The 19,522-nt window shown below is 43.6% G+C and overlaps 1 protein-coding gene across 3 annotated transcripts in view; it reads left to right on the top strand.

The window, feature by feature from the left end:
- VEPH1 (ventricular zone expressed PH domain containing 1) overlaps window positions 1-19,522 on the top strand; it is a 675,925-nt gene that overhangs the window by 558,015 nt on the left and 98,388 nt on the right. For all 3 annotated transcript variants that reach the window (XM_073626085.1, XM_073626082.1, XM_073626083.1), the window contains one exon: window positions 3,281-3,398. In XM_073626085.1, the coding sequence (XP_073482186.1) occupies window positions 3,281-3,398 (118 nt within the window). The remainder of the gene's footprint in view (window positions 1-3,280; window positions 3,399-19,522) is intronic.

Here is a 19,522-nt window from a genome sequence, read left to right as displayed (position 1 = left end):
TTCAAATCCATTGTGGTGGTGTATAGAGCCAAAAAGATTAGAAAAGTGTCTCGATGTCCCAATATTTATGGACCTGACTGTATGTCTGGTTCCTGCTCCGCTTACCCAGCGATTTGGGGGCAATCCAGTCCAATGCAGAGGTATTTCTCAACCTGCTTGAGAAACCCTCTGCAACGTTTTCTTGGCTTTGCCAATTGTTAACGGAAGTTAAACCTGGTCAAATATGACCAGAAAGGACGGTAACCCACAGAGTTGGTCTCCGGACTCTGTTAAGGCCTTTGAGAGTCTCAAGGCTGCCTTTGTTTTTGCTCCTGTGTTGGCACATCCTGATCCTACGTTACCCTTTATCCTTGAGGTTGATGCTTCGGAGACTGGAGTTGGCGCCCTTCTGTCTCAACGTCCTACCTCTGAGAGCGCTATGCATCCGTGTGGCTACTTTTCCAAGAAATTGTCACCTGCGGAGTGCAATTACAAGATTGGGGACAGAGATCATTTTAGCCCTTAACTGGTTCCCGATGGGTACGGGGTTCCTTTAAGAGCCACCAGAGGGCGCGCGCACACCTGCTGCATGGTGGGCAACCCGATGCGCTTGGCCGGCGGTTACGATCTCCGCTGGCAATGTGCAATCGCGTGCACGAGCGCCAGCATGGGGATTTGTGTGTGTAAACACATAAATCTCTGTGTGCTGTCAGAGGAGAGGAGACATGTCGTTTGTTCCTACTGAGTAGGAACAGCGATATGTCTCCTCTCCTACTCGGTCCTATCCCCATACAGTTAGAACACACTGAGGGAACACACATTTAACCCCTAGTGTTAACCCCTTTCCTACCAGTATCATTTACACAGTAATCAGTGCATTTGTATAGCACTGATCACTGTATAAATGTCAGTGGTCCCAAAAATGTGTCAAAAGTGTACCGATCTGTCTTAGTGTCTTAAATCCTGCTTCCCGATTGTCCCCATTTATGGCGAACTATGGTTTCCAACCTTCCATGTTGCCTGACTCATTTGTTCCGCAGAGCATTCCTGCGTTAGAGGAACATCTCCGTGGTCTTTGTTCCACTTGGGCACAAGTCTGGGAGGCTTTGCGACATGCCAATGATAGGTACAGACTCCACGCCGACCGCAGACGCCTGCCTGCACCTTCCTACCAGGTTGGGGACAGGGTCTGGCTGTCATTTCGCAACCTCCGACCCCGTGTTCCCTCTCTGAAGTTGGCGCCTCAGTTTATTGGGCCTTTCCGTATTCTCCGCAGGTTTAACCCAGTGGCTTACGCTTTAGACCTTCCTTCTAATATGCGTATCTAAAATGTATTCCATGTCTCCTTATTAAAACCTTTCATCTGCAACCGCTTTACCACCTCTGTGCCACGTCCTCATCCTGTACAGGTTGAGAACCATGAGGAGTATGAAGTACAGTCCATTGTTGACTCCCATAGGTTCCGTGGGCACATACAGTACCTGGTGCATTGGAAAGGGTACGGTCCAGAGGAACCCTCTTGGGTCTCATCCTCGGACATACATGCCCCTGTCCTCCTCCGTGATTTCCATAGACGTTTTCCCCTAAAGCCTGGTGGTCCTCCAAGGGGGAGTGGTCATTGAGGAGGGGGTACTGTCAGGGCTGAGCTCAGCGCTTCCTATTCTGAACTGGCCACTCAGCTGTCGGTTAATTGCCAGCTCCTATCTCTCCACAGTGTCTCGCCTGTTGACGATTTCCTGCTCATCAGTCCCGCTTACTTAAGCCATCCAGCCCAGCTGATCTCTGCCTTCGCCTGGTCAACATCACAGAGATTCTTTCCTGCATGCCTGTTAAAGTCTTGCTTGACTGATGTTCCTTCTGGCTCCAGTTCCTGCTTGATGTTCCACTATGCTGATTCCTGGCTTCCTGGCTTCCTGACACTCTGGCTTGTCTGACTATCCGTTCCGGTTACCGAACTTTGGCTATGTTTTGTCTACGTTTGTTCTATTTACCTTTATTATTAAACAAGTGTAATTTAAATGTACTTCTGTCTCGGTCTGATTCATGGTTTCTGACAGGCACTTAGCCTGGGTGCTTCCACCAAGATACAGCTTCCTCCACTCTGGAACCAGGTATTATAGCTGAGCATTGCACCCAAGAACTAGATGACACTAGCTTAGGTGCAAACTGGAACTCCCTTTATTGTAAATTCACACAGAATTTATAGCACACAAGATCCAGTAAGAGCTTGATCACATTATCCTAAACAATGAAAACTGTAAACAGTAATCTCATCATGTAAGGAACAGCTAATAGTGATCTAATTAAAAGTAATCTTATTAACATAAACACATAAACATCCCACAATAGTTTGGTATCAAGGTAAAGTGGACATAACGCTAGTCACACCTCCAAGAGGATTAGCAGACAGACAGAAACAATAGGTGACTCAATTAACAATGGGAATTCACACCTAGAAGACCACACAAATGGGAAATTAAAATATGTGGGTCTTCCAGTTCTCAGAGTCTGTGTGTTTTGGGGAGACATGGACCCAAATCCGAAGCAAAACCACACCATAGGTCCCCAAGGCACACACCTCCCAAAGAATAGAGCCCCCTCAAAAACCAGTGCTCATAGTCAGTAGGTAAAAGGCTACCCTTAAGTCCCCTCCAAAAGCCCCTGTCCCAGCTGGGTCTATCACAAGAATCATCTCTGATCACTTAAATGCTTATGGTGCTCATCACATCACACTGAAATAGTTCTATGCATATACTTTTTTAGAGACTTGCAAATATCTGTACAAGTACCTAAATCTTTCCACAATTCTGTGAAAAGGTGACTCTGAAGTAAAAGGAAGTTGCTAAACCCTGCTTCCAATTAGCTCCAGTGTACAGTGGTCCTTCATAGGAGCTCTGTATAAGTAGTTCAGAATAAAAAATGATTGCAGTCTGTAATAAATGTGATGCATGTTCAAAGGCTGTGGACTGTCATAGCTTTGTTTATGATCTTAAAGTTGTCTGATGGAAGCTGAGGACTGCAAATAAGCGTACAGAGGTTCTAGGAAGCAGACTAAATACCATTTAACAAACATCTGGATTGTTTTCATTAAGGCAGTGGATGCTGTCCTTTTGTCTCTTTTCTTTTTAAACCTATTAGCTAATGTCTAAAATGTTTTCAGTTTAGCCACCAATTAGCACCATGTGAGATATCTGGTTTCAGACTTATAAGGCTTTAGCTAGAAGAAAAATATTTTGAATTTCTGGGGAATATTTGATGTTTATGTGCCAAAGTAATAATATTTTTTTTGCATATGTTCTAGGATCTGGACCTTGTGCTTAAGCATCTGGAAGAAGTGAGGTTTTTTGATCTTTTTGGATATAGCGAGGAAACTGGGTCATGGCTATGTTTTATGTGCAACAATCCCGAGAAAGCTACAGGTAATAAATACTCTTCCTGCTGTTAAAGCAAGGGGAGGTAACAAGAAAATATAGAGAAATGTAAGGTGGCTAATGTCTATTTATGGAGTATGAATACAAAACATCTTCAACATCTCAAGTTTTCGGCAAATAACTTCGACATCTGGATAGAAGGCAAACAATTTTGTAACGGATGACATTTGCATTATATAATAGATTTACACATGTGTAGCTTTATATCAGTGTAATGAGACATCTTTAAAAGATGATTGTGACAAAGGTACAAGAATAAGTGAAGTACAGGCAAAAGAAAGCAGTTCTCAAGCAACAAGTAAAAGTTATATATAGAAACGATATAAGGGCCTGGTCAAGCTGGTGTTGGGAGACTCAGGTGTTGAAACAGTAGAAAACAAAGTTCACCCATCTATCTTATCTGCTTTCTGTAATCCATGTGTGTGGCCCACAGTAGCAGTTTATAGCGTTTCTGAGAAATGTTTGTTTTGTATTTTTTAAGTGACTGGTGGAAAAACCACAGACTCCTCTATGCTCAAGAGACTGCACCGTGGGAACCTCCCATGTAAACTTTTTACCAAATCTGGTTTGGCTTCTTAACATAAATTCCTTATCTTAAAATTAGTAAATTTGCTTCACCCTCTGTCCCTCTAAATATGTACACCAGACCACTATGATTTATTCCAGCTACTAATTGTTTCCATTCTCTCTGCTCTGAGTAATGTCAGCTTTTACATTAGTAAATGTGTCAAGAACCTATCATTAATCTTGTCACTAGACAAGACTCTTTCTTTATTGTTTAATTTGTTTAAAAATAAATTGGTCTCTTGTGTAACTTCGTTCTTTCCATTTAACATAGGACATCAATTCTTGTGTCAGATATATCACAGTATGTAAATCTCTGCAGTATTTGGAAAAAAAACTACCCTATTACTAAGCTATTATTGAGCTATTTCTTCTTTAAATTAGATATTTAAAGTAAATATTAAGGAAAACATGACTACAGCTAAGTCAGCTCAATATCACACGGATTTAAAAGCTGCTGTCAATCTATGGATTGGATTACTCAGCTACCACATAGTAAAGCAATTATGGCTTCATACAGAGCCTGGGTCTGTGAAGTTGTAGTTCCAAGACCCTGTGTACTAATTTTTTATAATTTTTTTAAGGTCTAAGTAGAATGCGGATAGTTTAGAAACCCTGCCATGTTTTTATAGCTGTCTGTGTTCCATTGGAGAGATTCATTCTCACTGGTGATCACTATCACTTGGGCAGAAAATGAAATGAATCCCTCTAACAGAAACACAATAAAAACCTAGCAGAAGTTTTACCTGGTATCCTTAGAATGTAGGCTACTAGATATAGGATACCGATGATGCTGCTTCACTATAGTTCCAAATACGGTCCACATTTCACTTCTGACAAATGTGTGAGAGCGGTGTCAAATGAATTTTGAAATGCAGTGTAGCAACAGTTATCATTTGAGGCCATTGGGGGAAAATACTTTTCTAAATTGATATTATTAATATAATGACCATTGAGAGAGAGGGATGTAGTTAGTAGATGGCGTTGAATGTATGATGAGGAGAGCTTCATCATTCCCCCAGCATAGGAAGCATAGCGCCGCCTGCCAAGGTGAGGCACTGTGGCTTTCACGTACAGTATATTTGCAATTGTATGGAACTAAAACCTCTGTTTTAACATGAACTGTTGTTGTTGCAGGCTAGCTGGTAAGTGTGAGGTGGTTGCCATATATCTGTATAGCAAGACTTATTTAACCCTCTCCTAGGAAAAGCGGTAGAGGAACCATTAAGAATAGATAGAGTGCACTGAGCTTTAAGAGCAAGTCAAGTGCAGAAACAACAAGAGATGTGATTGTGAGGTTCCATTATTTTGAAGAGAAAGCTTTGCTAGCTGAGAAGTAAAAGTGGTTCTAACCTTAAAGAAGTAATTTATTGCCAGACCCTCTCTTGTATGCCGCCATAACATACAGTGTAAGTGTTTTTTTTTTAAATCGATGCCTCTAAATACCTTTTTTTCAGATATCTTCAGGCCGGTCACCTGACTCACGGCCGCTCTCCTCCTCCTCCGATCCAGGGCTACAGCAGAAGGGGCCGAGATCTCCCTCTGACGCCAGCCGGTAAGGTCACTTGACTGCTGTGCGGCCGGGAGTCAAGTGACCAGCCTGAAGATATGTGAAAAAAGGTATTTAGAGGCATCATTTTAAAAAAAACACTTACACAGTGTTATGGCTGGATAAAAGAGAGGGGCTGGCAGTGAGATTATTTATTTAAACTTTTCTACTAATAGCAGTGGAGGTGGGGGCAGAGGTGGCTCACACAGACAAAGACACAGAAGCTGACAGGCAGGGAGGAAGAGGGAGATGGGGAGAGAGCAGAGGAGCGGATGACAAAGGCACGTTAACTGACCATGGTAATCAGGGCTCAGCAGCCCTAATTACCATGGTCAGTACACAGAGGGGGAACTGGCGGGTTTTTTACAGCTTTATGGGGAGCTCAAGCTATTATTTATGATGAGACTGAACTTCAAGTTTATAGTGATTTGATGGTAGAGACATTAACAAGGCAATGATTACACAAACCTTTGTTAAAACAGAGGTGTCCTTCCAAAGTTCAATATCAATGGAGATTTCCATCCTGCCTTATATGGAAGAAAGATGGTCGAACTGCAGTGTTAAAGTGATTCTAAAGGTATAGTGTCTCTCTCTCTCCTCACTGACTCACAGACACCAGTGGTAACCATTGGCTCTTGCTGCTGTCAATCATAGCCAGTGAGGAGAAAGCAGGAGGTGCTGTGAGCCACACTGTGTGTGTCAATGGACACAGAGCATAGCTCGGGTTCCCCGCTGACAGCTGAAAGTAAAAAAAAAAAACTATTGGCAACAATTTAAAAAACTAGGAAAAGATGGCGTGGGTTCCCCCCAAATCCAGACCTTGGGGGTCCGGAATGAATTTAAAGGGAACCCCCAAAATCTACCAGACCCTTATCCAAGCATGCAGCCTGGCAGGTCAGGAAATGGAGGGGACGAGCGAGCACCCCCCCTTCCTGAACCATACCAGGCCACATGCTCTCAACATGGGCAAAGCCCCTTGTCCCTATTTTGATGGACTAGGGCCTCTTCCTCACAACCATGGCTGGTGGTTATGGGGGTCTGCAGGCAGGGGGCTTATCGGAATCTGGAAGCTGGAAGTAAATACCGCATAAAGAACTAGTGAATTGACATTTTCAGGATCGCATGCTGTATTTGAGAGAACACCTAAATGCTGCATACGATCTGGTTCTGTGAATGGAGCCCACTATCAATTAAAGAAAAATTAGAAAATACCAATTAGAACTATAAACCAATAAATTTGCCTGACTATTTACAACAAAATTAATCACTGACTGTTGTGTGGGAATCACAACTGATAAACCAACGCGAGAGCTGTGCGTCACAGAATCCACTAAACCCTAAACATAACTTTTTTAAATAACTTAAACATGAACCTGCATGTGAATGCAGGGGGTAAAAAGGTAGGGATATTCAAAAGTTTTCCATGAAGAGAAATATTCCCTTACTTATGTCCAAAAAACTCCTCATAATAATGGGTGCCTCCCATACCAGATCATTTTTCAATTTTACTCTCCATGCCCTGATAAAGAACATCAAAAAGTGAGCTTTCCAACCCCAAAACTCAGCATATTTCACCCATAAACGGGCTATATAAGGAGTGAAAATAGTGTCACTTTAAATAAAAAAAAAATTGTACTCAAACACAAAGCAACAAGTTTTGGTAAATATTGATTTATCCGCTGAGTCACAGAGGAATTTTTCCTGAAAGTTAAATGACTCATGTTTGCAAGACCCCCAGAACTGGAAGTGTTTTTCTCACTCAATTCCTTTTCTGAAACCCTTCTGTCTATATTATGAGAGCGATAGGAACACAAAAGAAAAAAAGCATGTATTTAACTTTGTATCAAAGGAAAGATACCAATGTGATACTGGGGAGAGTGCTTAGCAGGAGAAAAGTGATGACATATATTGCAAATGTTAAAAATAAAGAAGAAGAGATGGAACAATCGACCACAGATATCGCAAGGGTATTCCATGAATTCTACAGCAATATCTATCACGTAAAACCTCTGGAACTATAAATAGAAAGGAAAAACAGTAAAATAGCAGTAAAACATTATTTGCATAGTGTAAAACTCGAGAAGATTTAGAACTATTAGAAAGACCAATAACGCAGGAGGATATAGTGAGAGTGATGGGTGGTATGGCAACAGGAAAAAGAGTCCAGGACCAGATGGTTATTCTTTAGCATATCATAAGAAATTCCAGAAGTTGCTTCCTATAATGTGCAGATACTTACATTCTTTAGGGGAAGATGGGACCATATGAAGTGAATCACTTTTAGCATATATTACTATTATACCTAAAGAGGGGAAAGACCCTACACTGCCTATGAATTCTAGACCAATATTATTAATAAATATAGATATAAAAATACAGTCAGGTCCATAAATATTGGGACACCAACACAATTCTAATCTTTTTGGCTCTATACACCACCACAATGGATTTGAAATGAAAGGAACAAGATGTGCTTTAATTGCAGACTTTCAGCTTTAATTTGAGGGTATTTACATCCAAATCAGATGAACGGTGTAGGAATTACAACAGTTTGTATATGTGCCTTCCACTTTTTAAGGGACCAAAAGTAATGGGACAATTGGCTGCTCAGCTGTTCCATGGCCAGGTGTGTGGTACAGAGTTCATTTCAAGTGTGCTATTTGCATTTGGAATCTGTTGCTGTCAACTCTCAATATGAGATCCAAAGAGCTGTCACTATCAGTGAAGCATGCCATCATTAGGCTGAAAAAACAAAACAAACCTATCAGAGATATAGCAAAAACATTAGGTGTGGCCAAATCAACTGTTTGGAACATCCTTGAAAAGAAAGAATGCACCGGTGAGCTCAGCAACACCAAAAGACCCGGAAGACCACGAAAAACAACTGTGGTGGATGACCGAAGAATTCTTTCCCTGGTGAAGAAAACACCCTTCACAACAGTTGGCCAGATTAAGAACACTCTCCAGGAGGTAGGTGTATGTGTGTCAAAGTAAACAATCAAGAGAAGACTTCACCAGAGTGAATACAGAGGGTTCACCACAAGATGTAAACCATTGGTGAGCCTCAAAAACAGGAAGGCCAGATTAGAGTTTGCCAAACAACATCTAAAAAAGCCTTCACAGTTATAGGAACAACATCCTATAGACAGATGAGACCAAGATCAACTTGTACCAGAGTGATGGGAAGAGAAGAGTATGAAGAAGGAAAGCAACTGCTCATGATCCAAAGCATACCACCTCATCAGTGAAGCATGGTGGTGGTAGTGTCATGGCGTGGGCATGTATGGCTGCCAATGGAACTGGTTCTGTTGTATTTATGGATGATGTGACTGCTGAAAAAAGCAGCAGGATGAATTCTGAAGTGTTTCGGACAATATTATCTGCTCATATTCAGCAAAATGCTTCAGAACTCATTGGACGGCGCTTCACAGTGCAGATGGACAATGACCCGAAGCATACTGAAAAAGCAACCAAAGAGTTTTTTAAGGGAAAGAAGTGGAATGTTATGCAATGGCCAAGTCAATCACCTGACCTGAATCCAATTGAGCATGCATTTCACTTGCTGAAGACAAAACTGAAGGGAAAATGCCCCAAGAATAAGCAGGAACTGAAGACAGTTGCAGTAGAGGCCTGGCAGAGCATCACCAGGGATGAAACCCAGTGTCCGGTGATGTCTATGTGTTCCAGACTTCAGGCTGTAATTGACTGCAAAGGATTTGCAACCAAGTATTAAAAGGTGAAAGTTTGATGGATAATTGTTAATCTGCCCCATTACTTTTGGTCCCTTAAAAAGTGGGAGACACATATACAAACTGTTGTAATTCCTACACCGTTCAAATCCATTGTGGTGGTGTATAGAGCCAAAAAGATTAGAATTGTGTCGATGTCCCAATATTTATGGACCTGACTGTAGATGCAAAAATATTAGCAGACAGGCTTAAGCCTTTACTGTCAAATATGGGTCATAGGGATCAGGTGGATTTTATACCAGGGAAGGAAGGTAAGGATAACTCCCTTAGGACATTACGCCTTATCCCCAAGGTAAGGAGGAGAAAGAGATCTCCAGTCTTACTCCTGTCAATGGATGCTGAGAAAGCATTTGACAGGGTAGACTGGGGATTCATGTTCGAGACTAAATACGTTGAGCCTAGGCTCCAAGATGAGGCAGAGAATTGCAGCTTTACAGTATATGATCGGCCTACAGCCAAAGTCAGGATTAGCGCATTCAAACAGTGGACCAATAGGAGACACGTTTACGGAACATGCACATGTTCCGTAAACGCATCGCCTATTGGTCCGCTGTTTACCAGAAGTGACGTCATCCACCGGCTCCCTGCATGCTCGAGGTCCAGGAAACGATGGCAACTATCGGTGCAACCTGCTCCACCTCACCAGGATATAGCCACGGATGGACTTCTCCCCCCGGATGATTATACACCTATACCTAACATGCTTCTTTTAACTTTACTCTTTTGAGTATATATGCAGAACTTGCTTATTAAAATCCAACGTTTTTACTGCACTTAGAGTGGCGCTTTTGTGCTTTCTCCCTCTGCCTCCCAAGATTTGCTTCTAATCTACACTAAGCTGCCTTCAAGGTGCTATCACAATGGACTAATATGGACTTTAAACAGTCATTTATTTAAAATCGTTATTTTTAAAGTCCCCTTCACTTTGTGCCATGTAATAGTCAGGTGGACCTTCACTGTGGCTGGTGCAAGTGCCAGCTTATCTCTATGTGCACAAAAGACACACAGCGGAGGAGAGCAAAAAAAATCCAGAGAAATTCTTTAAGTGTATAAACAGTAAAAAAGGGAGGACAGACCATATTGGCCCCATAAAGGATGAGGAAGGAAATCTGGTTACAAAGGATGGGGAGATGGCAAAGGTTTTGAATTTATTCTTCTCCTCAGTCTTCAAGAGGGAATCGGGGGGCTTCAGTAACCAAAACTGCAGGTTTTATCCTCATGACACATCACAGGAGGCACCCTCATGGCTAACAGAGGACAGAATTAGAAATAGACTTGGAAAACTTAACATTAATAAGTCACCCGGACCAAATGGCTTGCACACGAGGGTCCATAGGGAACTTAGTCAAGTAATTGCCTGACCATTGTTCCTAATTTTTACTGACAGTCTACTGACTGGAATGGTACCAGCTCATTGGAGAAAAGCCAATGTAGCACCAATATTTAAAAAAGGGCCAAAATACATCTTTGGGAATTGCAGACCAGTTAGCCTAACATCAATAGTATGCAAGCTCTTGGAGGGGAGGATAAGGGACTATATACAAGATTTTAGTAATGGAAACTATATCATTATCAGTACAGTAATCAGCATGGATTCATGAAGAATCGTTCTTGCCGAACCAATCTATTAACCTTCTATGAGGAGGTGAGCTGCCATCTAGATAAAGCAAGGCCCATAGACGTGGTGTATTTGGATTTTGCAAAAGCATTTCACACAGTTCCTCATAAATATTTACTGTACAAAGTAAGGTCCATTGGCATGGACCATAGGGTGAGTACATAGGTTGAAAACTGGCTACAAGGGCGAGTTCAGAGGGTGGTGATAAATGGGGAGTACTCGGAATGGTCAGGGGTAGAATTTGCGGTCCCCCAGTGTTCTGTGCTGGGACCAATCCTATTTAATTTGTTCATAAACTACCTGGAGGATTGGGTAAACAGTTCAATCTCTGTATTTGCGGACAATACTAAGCTAAGCAGGGCACTAACTTCTCCGCAGGATGTGGAAACCTTGCAAGTAGATCTGAAGCAATTAATGGGGTGGGCAACTACATGGCAAATGAGGTTTAATGTGGAAAAATGTAAAATAATGCATTTGGGTGGCAAAAATATGAATGCAATCTACTCACTGGGGGGAGAACCTCTGGGAAAATCAAGGATGGAAAAGGACCTGGGGGTCCTAGTAGATGATAGGCTCAGCAATGGCATGCAATGCCAAGCTGCTGCTAACAAAGCAAACAGAATATTGGCATGCATTAAAAAGAGGATTAACTCAAGAGATAAAGCGACAATTCTCCCACTCTACAAGACTCTGGTCCGGCCTCACCTGGAGTATGCTGTCCAGTTCTGGGCACCAGTCCTCAGGAAGCATGTGCTGGAAATGGAGTGAGTACAGAGAAGGGCAACAACGCTAATAAAGGGACTGGAGGATATTAGTTATGAGGAAAGGTTACAAGCACCGATTTTATTCTCCCTGGAAAAGACGCTTGAGAGAGGATATAATTTCAATTTACAAATACCATACTGGTGACCCCACAATAGGGATAAAACTTTTCCGTGGAAGGGAGTTTAATAAGACACGTGGCCACTCATTAAAATTAGAAGAAAAAAGGTTTACCTTAAACTGCGTAGAGGGTTCTTTACTGTAAGAACGGCAAGGATGTGGAATTCTCTTCCATATGTGGTGGCTTCAGCGGGGAGCATCAATGTAATACTGACATATAATCACAAGTATAGGTTGGACTTGATGGACTTGTGTCTTTTTTCAACCTTACCTATTATGTAACTATGTAACTATATATCATTTTCCTTCCACTTCACAATTATGTGCCACTTTGTGTTGGTCTATCACATAAAATCCCAATAAAATACAATTACATTTTTGGTTGTAACATGACAAAATGTGGAAAATATCAAGCGGTATGAATCCTTTTTAAGGCACTTTATATGTATAACAGTCCCACTAGTCAGAATCGGTATTGAGGGCTGTATGATACTGTGCTGTGATTTTCATCTACCGCTCATAGGTAAATTTAGTGGGTCATCTGTTCATACATAGTCAGATTTGCCTCTGTTCCAGCTTGGCTGAGTTGCATGTAGTTTCACACTGTGCCTGTGGGTGTCGTTGTCACCATGGGTCGGTGTTGGAAAGGCAACACGTTGAAGTGTATGAGTGCTCCTCTGTCCCGGAGATAACTCGGTGGAGGTGGTCCTCCGAGTTGCATTCTGGGAGAGGGTATTTATGGGACAGACGCCATGTTCTAGGGTTCTTTTCGTTCCACCTGTTGGCCCTCCTGGCCGACAGGTATGTGTTAGGAGTTCTACCGCATGGTCCTCCGACCGGGAGGCCCACGCTGCTGCAGCGTGTGAGAGGGCCCAGAAGCCTGTCTGGGGCCTACCACAGCAGCAGGGGAATGGTCCTGGGCTGTCTGTCCTACGGGAAGAAGCTGGACAACTGAGAAGATCCCAGGAGAGGACCCGTCATGGAAGGATCATGCAGAGTGCTGGTCTGGAGAGGGGCCTGGATCATGCAGTGTGCTACTCTCTCTCCTCCCCCAGAGAAAAAGGGTACTTAGAATGTTTTTTATATTTATATTTATACACAAATGTTTTGCCTTTAATTTTCATTTCTATGAATAGGTTGTTTTAACGAGGTGATAATTTACAGTTACTTCAACTTACAGTCTCTCAGTAGCTTGCAAACAGTGACTAGGTCCAAATTACATCTTTGGTTAAAGAAAGCGTTAATCTAAAAAACGTGCACATGAACATCAGATAGGACAAAAAAATTCAGTGTATCTAGCTTTAGCAGAATAGAGTACATGTGCTGAATGTGGTAAAGCATGGAGTTGAAGGGTGGGACTAACTTCAAAGAGCACACCCTAGCTACCGAGTCAGAAAGGGACAACATTATTTAAAGGCAAACAAACAACAATACACATGTAACATGATAATAAGCATTTTTAGTTTACTCCCTGCTTTAAATAGGCAGCATGAATAAGTAATTATACACTTCGAGAAGTATGCATAAAAAGATAAAGCAATGGAGGACCAAAAAATGGAAATAAAACCAATCTTACTACATAGTTTAATACAACAGGGAGCTAGCACACTACCTTGGAGAAAACTTCCTCATGCACTGCCTATGTAAATTCAGTAATAAGGGCACAGCATATTGTAAAATACATTTTCTCAAGGAATTTAGGAATATATAATATGTAGCTGCCAGACAACCTGAATGTAGTGCAAACAACATGAAGCTGGCACATAATTCATATGTGAAATCTTGATAAAAACAAGACCTGTGGGTTTGTGCCAAATGATTAAGGTTAAAGTGGTTATAACCAGTGGCGTACCAATGGGGTGGGGGGGGGTGGGGGGGCAGTCTGCCCCGGGTGCCACACTTTGGGGGGTATCAGCCCGGTACCCTCCGTGAGTGAAGCGGTGACAATGGGGCACCAGGCACAGGCAGCAGCGCTGTGACAGCCAGGGCAGGGAGAGGCAAGCTGTGACAGGGTGCCCGGGTGTGCACCGTACCCGGGTTACTGACATCCAGAACCGGCCGGCGGATTCACTCTGCGCCACTTACAGCAGTGGAGAGACAGTGAATAGAGGACGGCAACTGCTGGACTTAACTTTTCCCGCCCTCTGTTCAGCGCTGTTGTGTCCCCAGTTCTGCATGCATGCCCCAGTAAGGTAGGAAGGGGCAATGTATAATATGCATGGGTCCAGAGCTGGGGGGATGTGTAATATGCATGGGTCCAGAGCTGAGGGGGCAATGTGTAATGTGCAGGGGTCCAGAGCTGGGGGGGCAATGTGTAATGTGCAGGAGTCCAGAGCTGGAGGAGGGAAATGTGTAATATGCAGGGGTCCAGAGCTGGGGGAGGGCAATGTGTAATATGCAGGGGTAAAGAGCTGGGGGGGCAATGTGTAATATGCAGGGGTCCAGAGCTGGGGGGGCAATGTGTAATTTGCAGGGGTCCAGAGCTGGGGGGGTAATGTGCAGGGGTCCAGAGCTGGGGGGCTGAGTAATGTGCAGTGGTCCAGAGATAGTGTGGGGGGCTTTGTAATGTGCAGAGGTCCAGAGATAATGTGGGGGGCTGTGTAATGTGCAGGGGTCCAGACCTGTGGGGGGGCTGTGTAAAGTGCAGGGGTCCAGAGATAGTGTGGGGGGCTGTGAAGTGTGCAGGGGTCCAGACTTGTGGGGGGCTGTGTAGTGTAAAGGGGTCCAGAGGTGCGTTTGTGGAGAGGTAGTGTCGAAGAGATATTGGGGGATGCAGATGTATGCAGGGGGCACAGTGGGGTGTTTTTACATTTTAAAGTTGGGGGGTGCCAGATATAGGATCTGCCCCGGGTGCCAAATGCTCTAGGTACTCCCCTGGTTGTAACCCTAGAAAAAACAAAATTGATCATGTTCCTTTAAAGCATGAATAACAGCACAGTGCTTGTGCTGTGTAATTTGTCCCATTCTATCATCTAAAATACCTGGCAGATCCTGCCTGGTGCTGCCCCCCCCTCTGTAAACTGACCACGTTTATCATGGTTGCTGATCTCTGACCTCGTGGTCAGTTTACTTGTCTGTATCATCCCGCTGTCTCTCCTCTCCCTCTCCCTCCCTCCCTGTCTGTCAGCTAGTTTTTGACAAGCTGCTCCCTGTCCCTCACCTCCTGCTGCTATAACTAATAACGTTGTTATCTTCCTAGAATCCCCTGTTTTTTTAATGTTTTATTAATGTGCCCCAGTGTATGTTATATATAAAAAATATGTAGGTTTATACCTTATTTCAGAGCGCCACTCAGCGCTCACGTAACCACCCGCTGCTCTCCTCCTCTCTTCCCCTTTTCCTGGCTGACGTCAGCAGGGGATTCTTAGCTCCTCCCACTGTACTTCTCAGATCGGCAGAGGAGAGCGGCAGGTGGTCACATGAGCACCAAGCGGCGGTCTGTAATAAGGTAGCAACATATTTCTTTATCGTATATCACGGGATACAGAGCCATAGTAGTTACTATGTGGGTTATAGGCCACCTTCGGGTGATGGACACTGGCACACCTTAAGACAAGAAGTCCATTCCCTATACCCTCCCACTACTGGGAGTAGTTTTTTCATCTTAGGTGTTGGTCACGAGTAAAGATGTGCTGTGCTGAGCTCCACTGGAATATTTCTTGCTGGGGCAGGCTATGCAACCGGATCCATTCAAAGTGTCTTTTCGGGCCAAATTGAATGGTACTCGGGCCTCGTGGCGGAAGAAATGAGGTTTAGCCCGTAACGCTTCTCTTTTTAGAGAGCTGGACCCGGGATCCAGTGTATTTGGTTTTTTCAGCCATAAAGTTTTTCTGGGGGGGTGCTTTACGGATCCAGGAGTGTGGATCCCCCGATAAAAAGGGGCCCCGTTCCTGAAGGTTTTTTAATAGAGCCCACCGTGAGGGGTGAAGATTGGGTCTGTTGGTTTTACCACAGAATCCCTGTGGTGGGAAGTAGAGATTTCTAAGGAATTTTAAATTCTCTTACGAATTATCTCCTTCAAAAAGTCAATGTTGTCATGCCTAAAAGTCACCACTGGGAGGTGTATGTACCTTTTATGCTTTCCTCAGATCACTCTGTAATCAGCAAAAGCTGCATACTTCCCTCCGGTGAGCAGTCCCAGGCCTCCGGTAAGGTGTTGGGGGGATTTTTTCCTAAAAAAACCCCACCGGGACAGAAGCTCTCCCCCTCTCTCTGGATAGAGGGGGAAGCCAGAAATGATTGGCGGATGCTGCTTAATTTTCCACCACCTGTACGGTGGTTTGTCACAGCCTACTTGCCACCCCCCCACACGCTGATCCCGTCGGATCGGAGGCCCGCGCTCGTGTGGGAAATGCTCTTTTTTTTAAAAAGAGGAGGAGGGGTCCGCGGTGGGAATTCGGAGGGGGCGTGGCTTAGCGCATCATTGGTGTGTGGCAACGTTCAGCATGGGAGTACTTTAAAAAGCTCCATTTTGCTCTCTGCAACTGTCAGAGGGACACAAGAGCAAAAAGGGGACATGTAAGTGGTGACACAGGCATTCCCTTGGCACATTTACTAAAGCACCAGGCTGAGCACTAATAGCAGCGGCAGTTGCTGGACTATTTTCTCAAGCAGTGGGTGCAATTTCTTCTGGTAGTACCTCTGCATTTGTGCATCAGGCTATGGTCAGAATGGGAGGTAGAAACACCCCAAAAAAGGGCTCAAGAGGGACTCCCTCAAGCTCTAAAAAGCCTAAACTCATCTCCACAATGACATCCTTCCCTGAGAGATCTGAGGTGGCTGGTTAGAGTGAGCCATCAGGGCCATCAAATGTTGCAACTGTTTCCAACACTGCAGCCCCTGTCTATATTACTGAAGAGGTTTTTTCCTCAGCTATGATAGGATTGGAGGAAAGGTTAGCGGCTTTAATCGCATCCAAGTGTGGGACAAAACGCGACAGGTCCCAGGTTCATTACCCAGGACCCTCAAACTGAGGATTTCGGGGCGGGGGAAGATGAATTTCCCTCAGGGGACCATGAAGAGGCTGATGACCCCTCTTCTGAGGGGTCATATGTGGAAGGATCACCTTCACAAACTGATAGATTGTTGGTGCAATCTCTTACTGAGATGGTCCATTCCACATTTTTGCTACCCTTAACTGAGTCAGTTGATAAGCCCACTTCTTGTTTGGGTTCGCTAAAGCCTCCTCAAGCTGTGCATGCCTTTCCTGTCCATTCATTGCTGGAAAAGCTTATGCATTCTGAATGGGATCACCCAGATAAGCATTTTTGTCCTCCTAAAAAGTTTTCAACACTTTATCCTATGGAGGACAAATTCACTAAAAAGTGGGATATACCAGCAATTGACACTGCTGTATCCTCTGTGAATAAAAGTTTGATTTGTCCGGTAGACAATGCTCAAATGCTTAGGGATCCAATGGATAAAAAGTTGGAATTCCTATTAAAAAACACTTTTCTCTGGCAGGTTCAGTGACTCAGCCTGGGCTGGCAGTAATTGGTGTATGTAAAACCTTGAGAGACCAGTTTAAACAGGTGCTCAAGGTTATTCTTGATCAGCAGGCCCAGGATTTAGCCAAACTACCAGTGGCATTATGTTTTGCAATAGACGCCAGCCGAGGCGCCATGCAAAAAAGCTCCTGGTTAGTTTTCCTTTTCACGGTGAACGACTGTTTGGGGATGATTTGGATAAATACATCCAAAGAATTTCTGGTGGAAAAAGTACTCTTTTTCCAGTTAGGAAGAGGAGTAAATATGTTTCATTTAAACAAGCTCCTTCTCCAGTGCCAGGGGCATCAGCCTCCAGGCAGTCACGACAGCCTCCACCGTCAGGTTCAAGAGGTAAACCTCAGGGTCAACCCCAGGGACAAAAGAAGTCCTGGGGGAGGAAACCTACAAAACAAAATACTAAAGCCTCCTCATAAAGGGGTGCCCCCGCTCGCTCGAGTGGGGGGGCAGACTTCTGCAGTTCTCAAGGGCCTGGCAGGAAGAGCATCAAGACAAATGGGTGACTTCTTCAATAGCTCTAGGATACAAGCTAGAGTTCCGAGAGTCCCCGTCTCTTTGTTTTCTCAGATCAAACGTTCCCAAAGATCCAGAGAAAAAGAAGTCTCTATTTCAAGCATTGGACTGTCTTTTGTCTCAAAAAGTGATCTCGGTGGTCCCCATGCAAAAGCAGGGATTGGGGTTTTATTCAAACCTTTTCACGGTGCCAAAACCAAAGATCTAAACCAATTCCTGAATATCCGCTCTTTCCGCATGGGGTCAATCCGATCAGTAGTCTCCATCCTACAAGGAGGAGAACTTCTGGCATCAATCGACATCAAGGATGCATACCTCCATGTGCCGATTTTCCCCGCTCACCAGAAATATCTACGCTTCAAGGTAGAAAAATCTTCATTTTCAGTTTGTTCAATAGATAAAATAGTGTAGCGCTGGACTAAAAATATGCATATAATGATATATGCAAGTGGACGGGGCCCATAAATGTGTAAATAAAGTGACTAGTGAATAAAGACCATATAACATTCAGTCTAAAATGATCAAGTGCATGTATAGTGACACTAGAGATTAATCAAGTGCACCTGCATATATTTAAAAAACAAGAAGTGATATGAGAGTAAATATAAAAGTGGCAAACTTCAGGTGAATAAAATGAACCAATGTGACAGCAAAATGAATGAAAAATATATTATATCAACACAAGACATCTAATCACTAATAGTGCTAATAAATCCTAATGCTTAGTGATCGCACATGAAAAGGAAATTAAAATGAATATATAAACAGTCCCAAAAAAAATCCAAAGAACAGGTCCCAAAGCGTAGTGACACTCCAACACAGAATCTGGTTCAGTGTTCCACCGCAGCTGTTGCCCACCACCAAGGGATAAAAGTTGGAGGCTTACCGGACAGCCTGCGACCACCCTTATTCAGGGGGGTCAAAACAGGCTCAGTAGAAATATGTGGGTCCAGATGATATCCTCACCAATAATCTCCAGGTGTACTCCAGGTATCTTTTATGGCAAGCCAAGAGGGGCTTCCAAACGGGGTGCAGCTAGGACTTGACCACAAGATGCAGCAAAGAATTGGCCACAAATAACCCCAGAAAAAGATACTCCAATAGTGCAGAACGATCTGGCCAGTTTATTAAAAGTTTATACAAACAACTAGATTTAGAAAGCAAAGTTCTGACGGGGAGAAATAAAAGACAAGCTCCACCGTACACTTCGTACCTCATGGATCGTCTTGTCTGCGCAGACAAGACGATCCATGAGGTACGAAGTGTACGGTGGAGCTTGTCTTTTATTTCTCCCCGTCAGAACTTTGCTTTTTAAATCTAGTTGTTTGTATAAACTTTTAATAAACTGGCCAGATCGTTCTGCACTATTGGAGTATCTTTTTCTTTTTCTGGGGTTATTTGTGGCCAATTCTTTGCTGCATCTTGTGGTCAAGTCCTAGCTGCACCCCGTTTGGAAGCCCCTCTTGGCTTGCCATTAAAGATACCTGGAGTACACCTGGAGATTATTGGTGAGGATATCATCTGGACCCACATATTTCTACTGAGCCTGTTTTGACCCCCCTGAATAAGGGTGGTCGCAGGCTGTCCGGTAAGCCTCCAACTTTTATCCCTTGGTGGTGGGCAACAGCTGCGGTGGAACACTGAACCAGATTCTGTGTTGGAGTGTCACTACGCTTTGGGACCTGTTCTTTGGATTTTTTTTGGGACTGTTTATATATTCATTTTAATTTCCT

This window comes from Aquarana catesbeiana, linkage group LG04, assembly GCF_042186555.1.
Source record: "Aquarana catesbeiana isolate 2022-GZ linkage group LG04, ASM4218655v1, whole genome shotgun sequence".
NCBI classification, from domain to species: Eukaryota; Metazoa; Chordata; class Amphibia; order Anura; family Ranidae; genus Aquarana; species Aquarana catesbeiana.
This window is presented reverse-complemented; position numbering and strand designations above follow the sequence as displayed.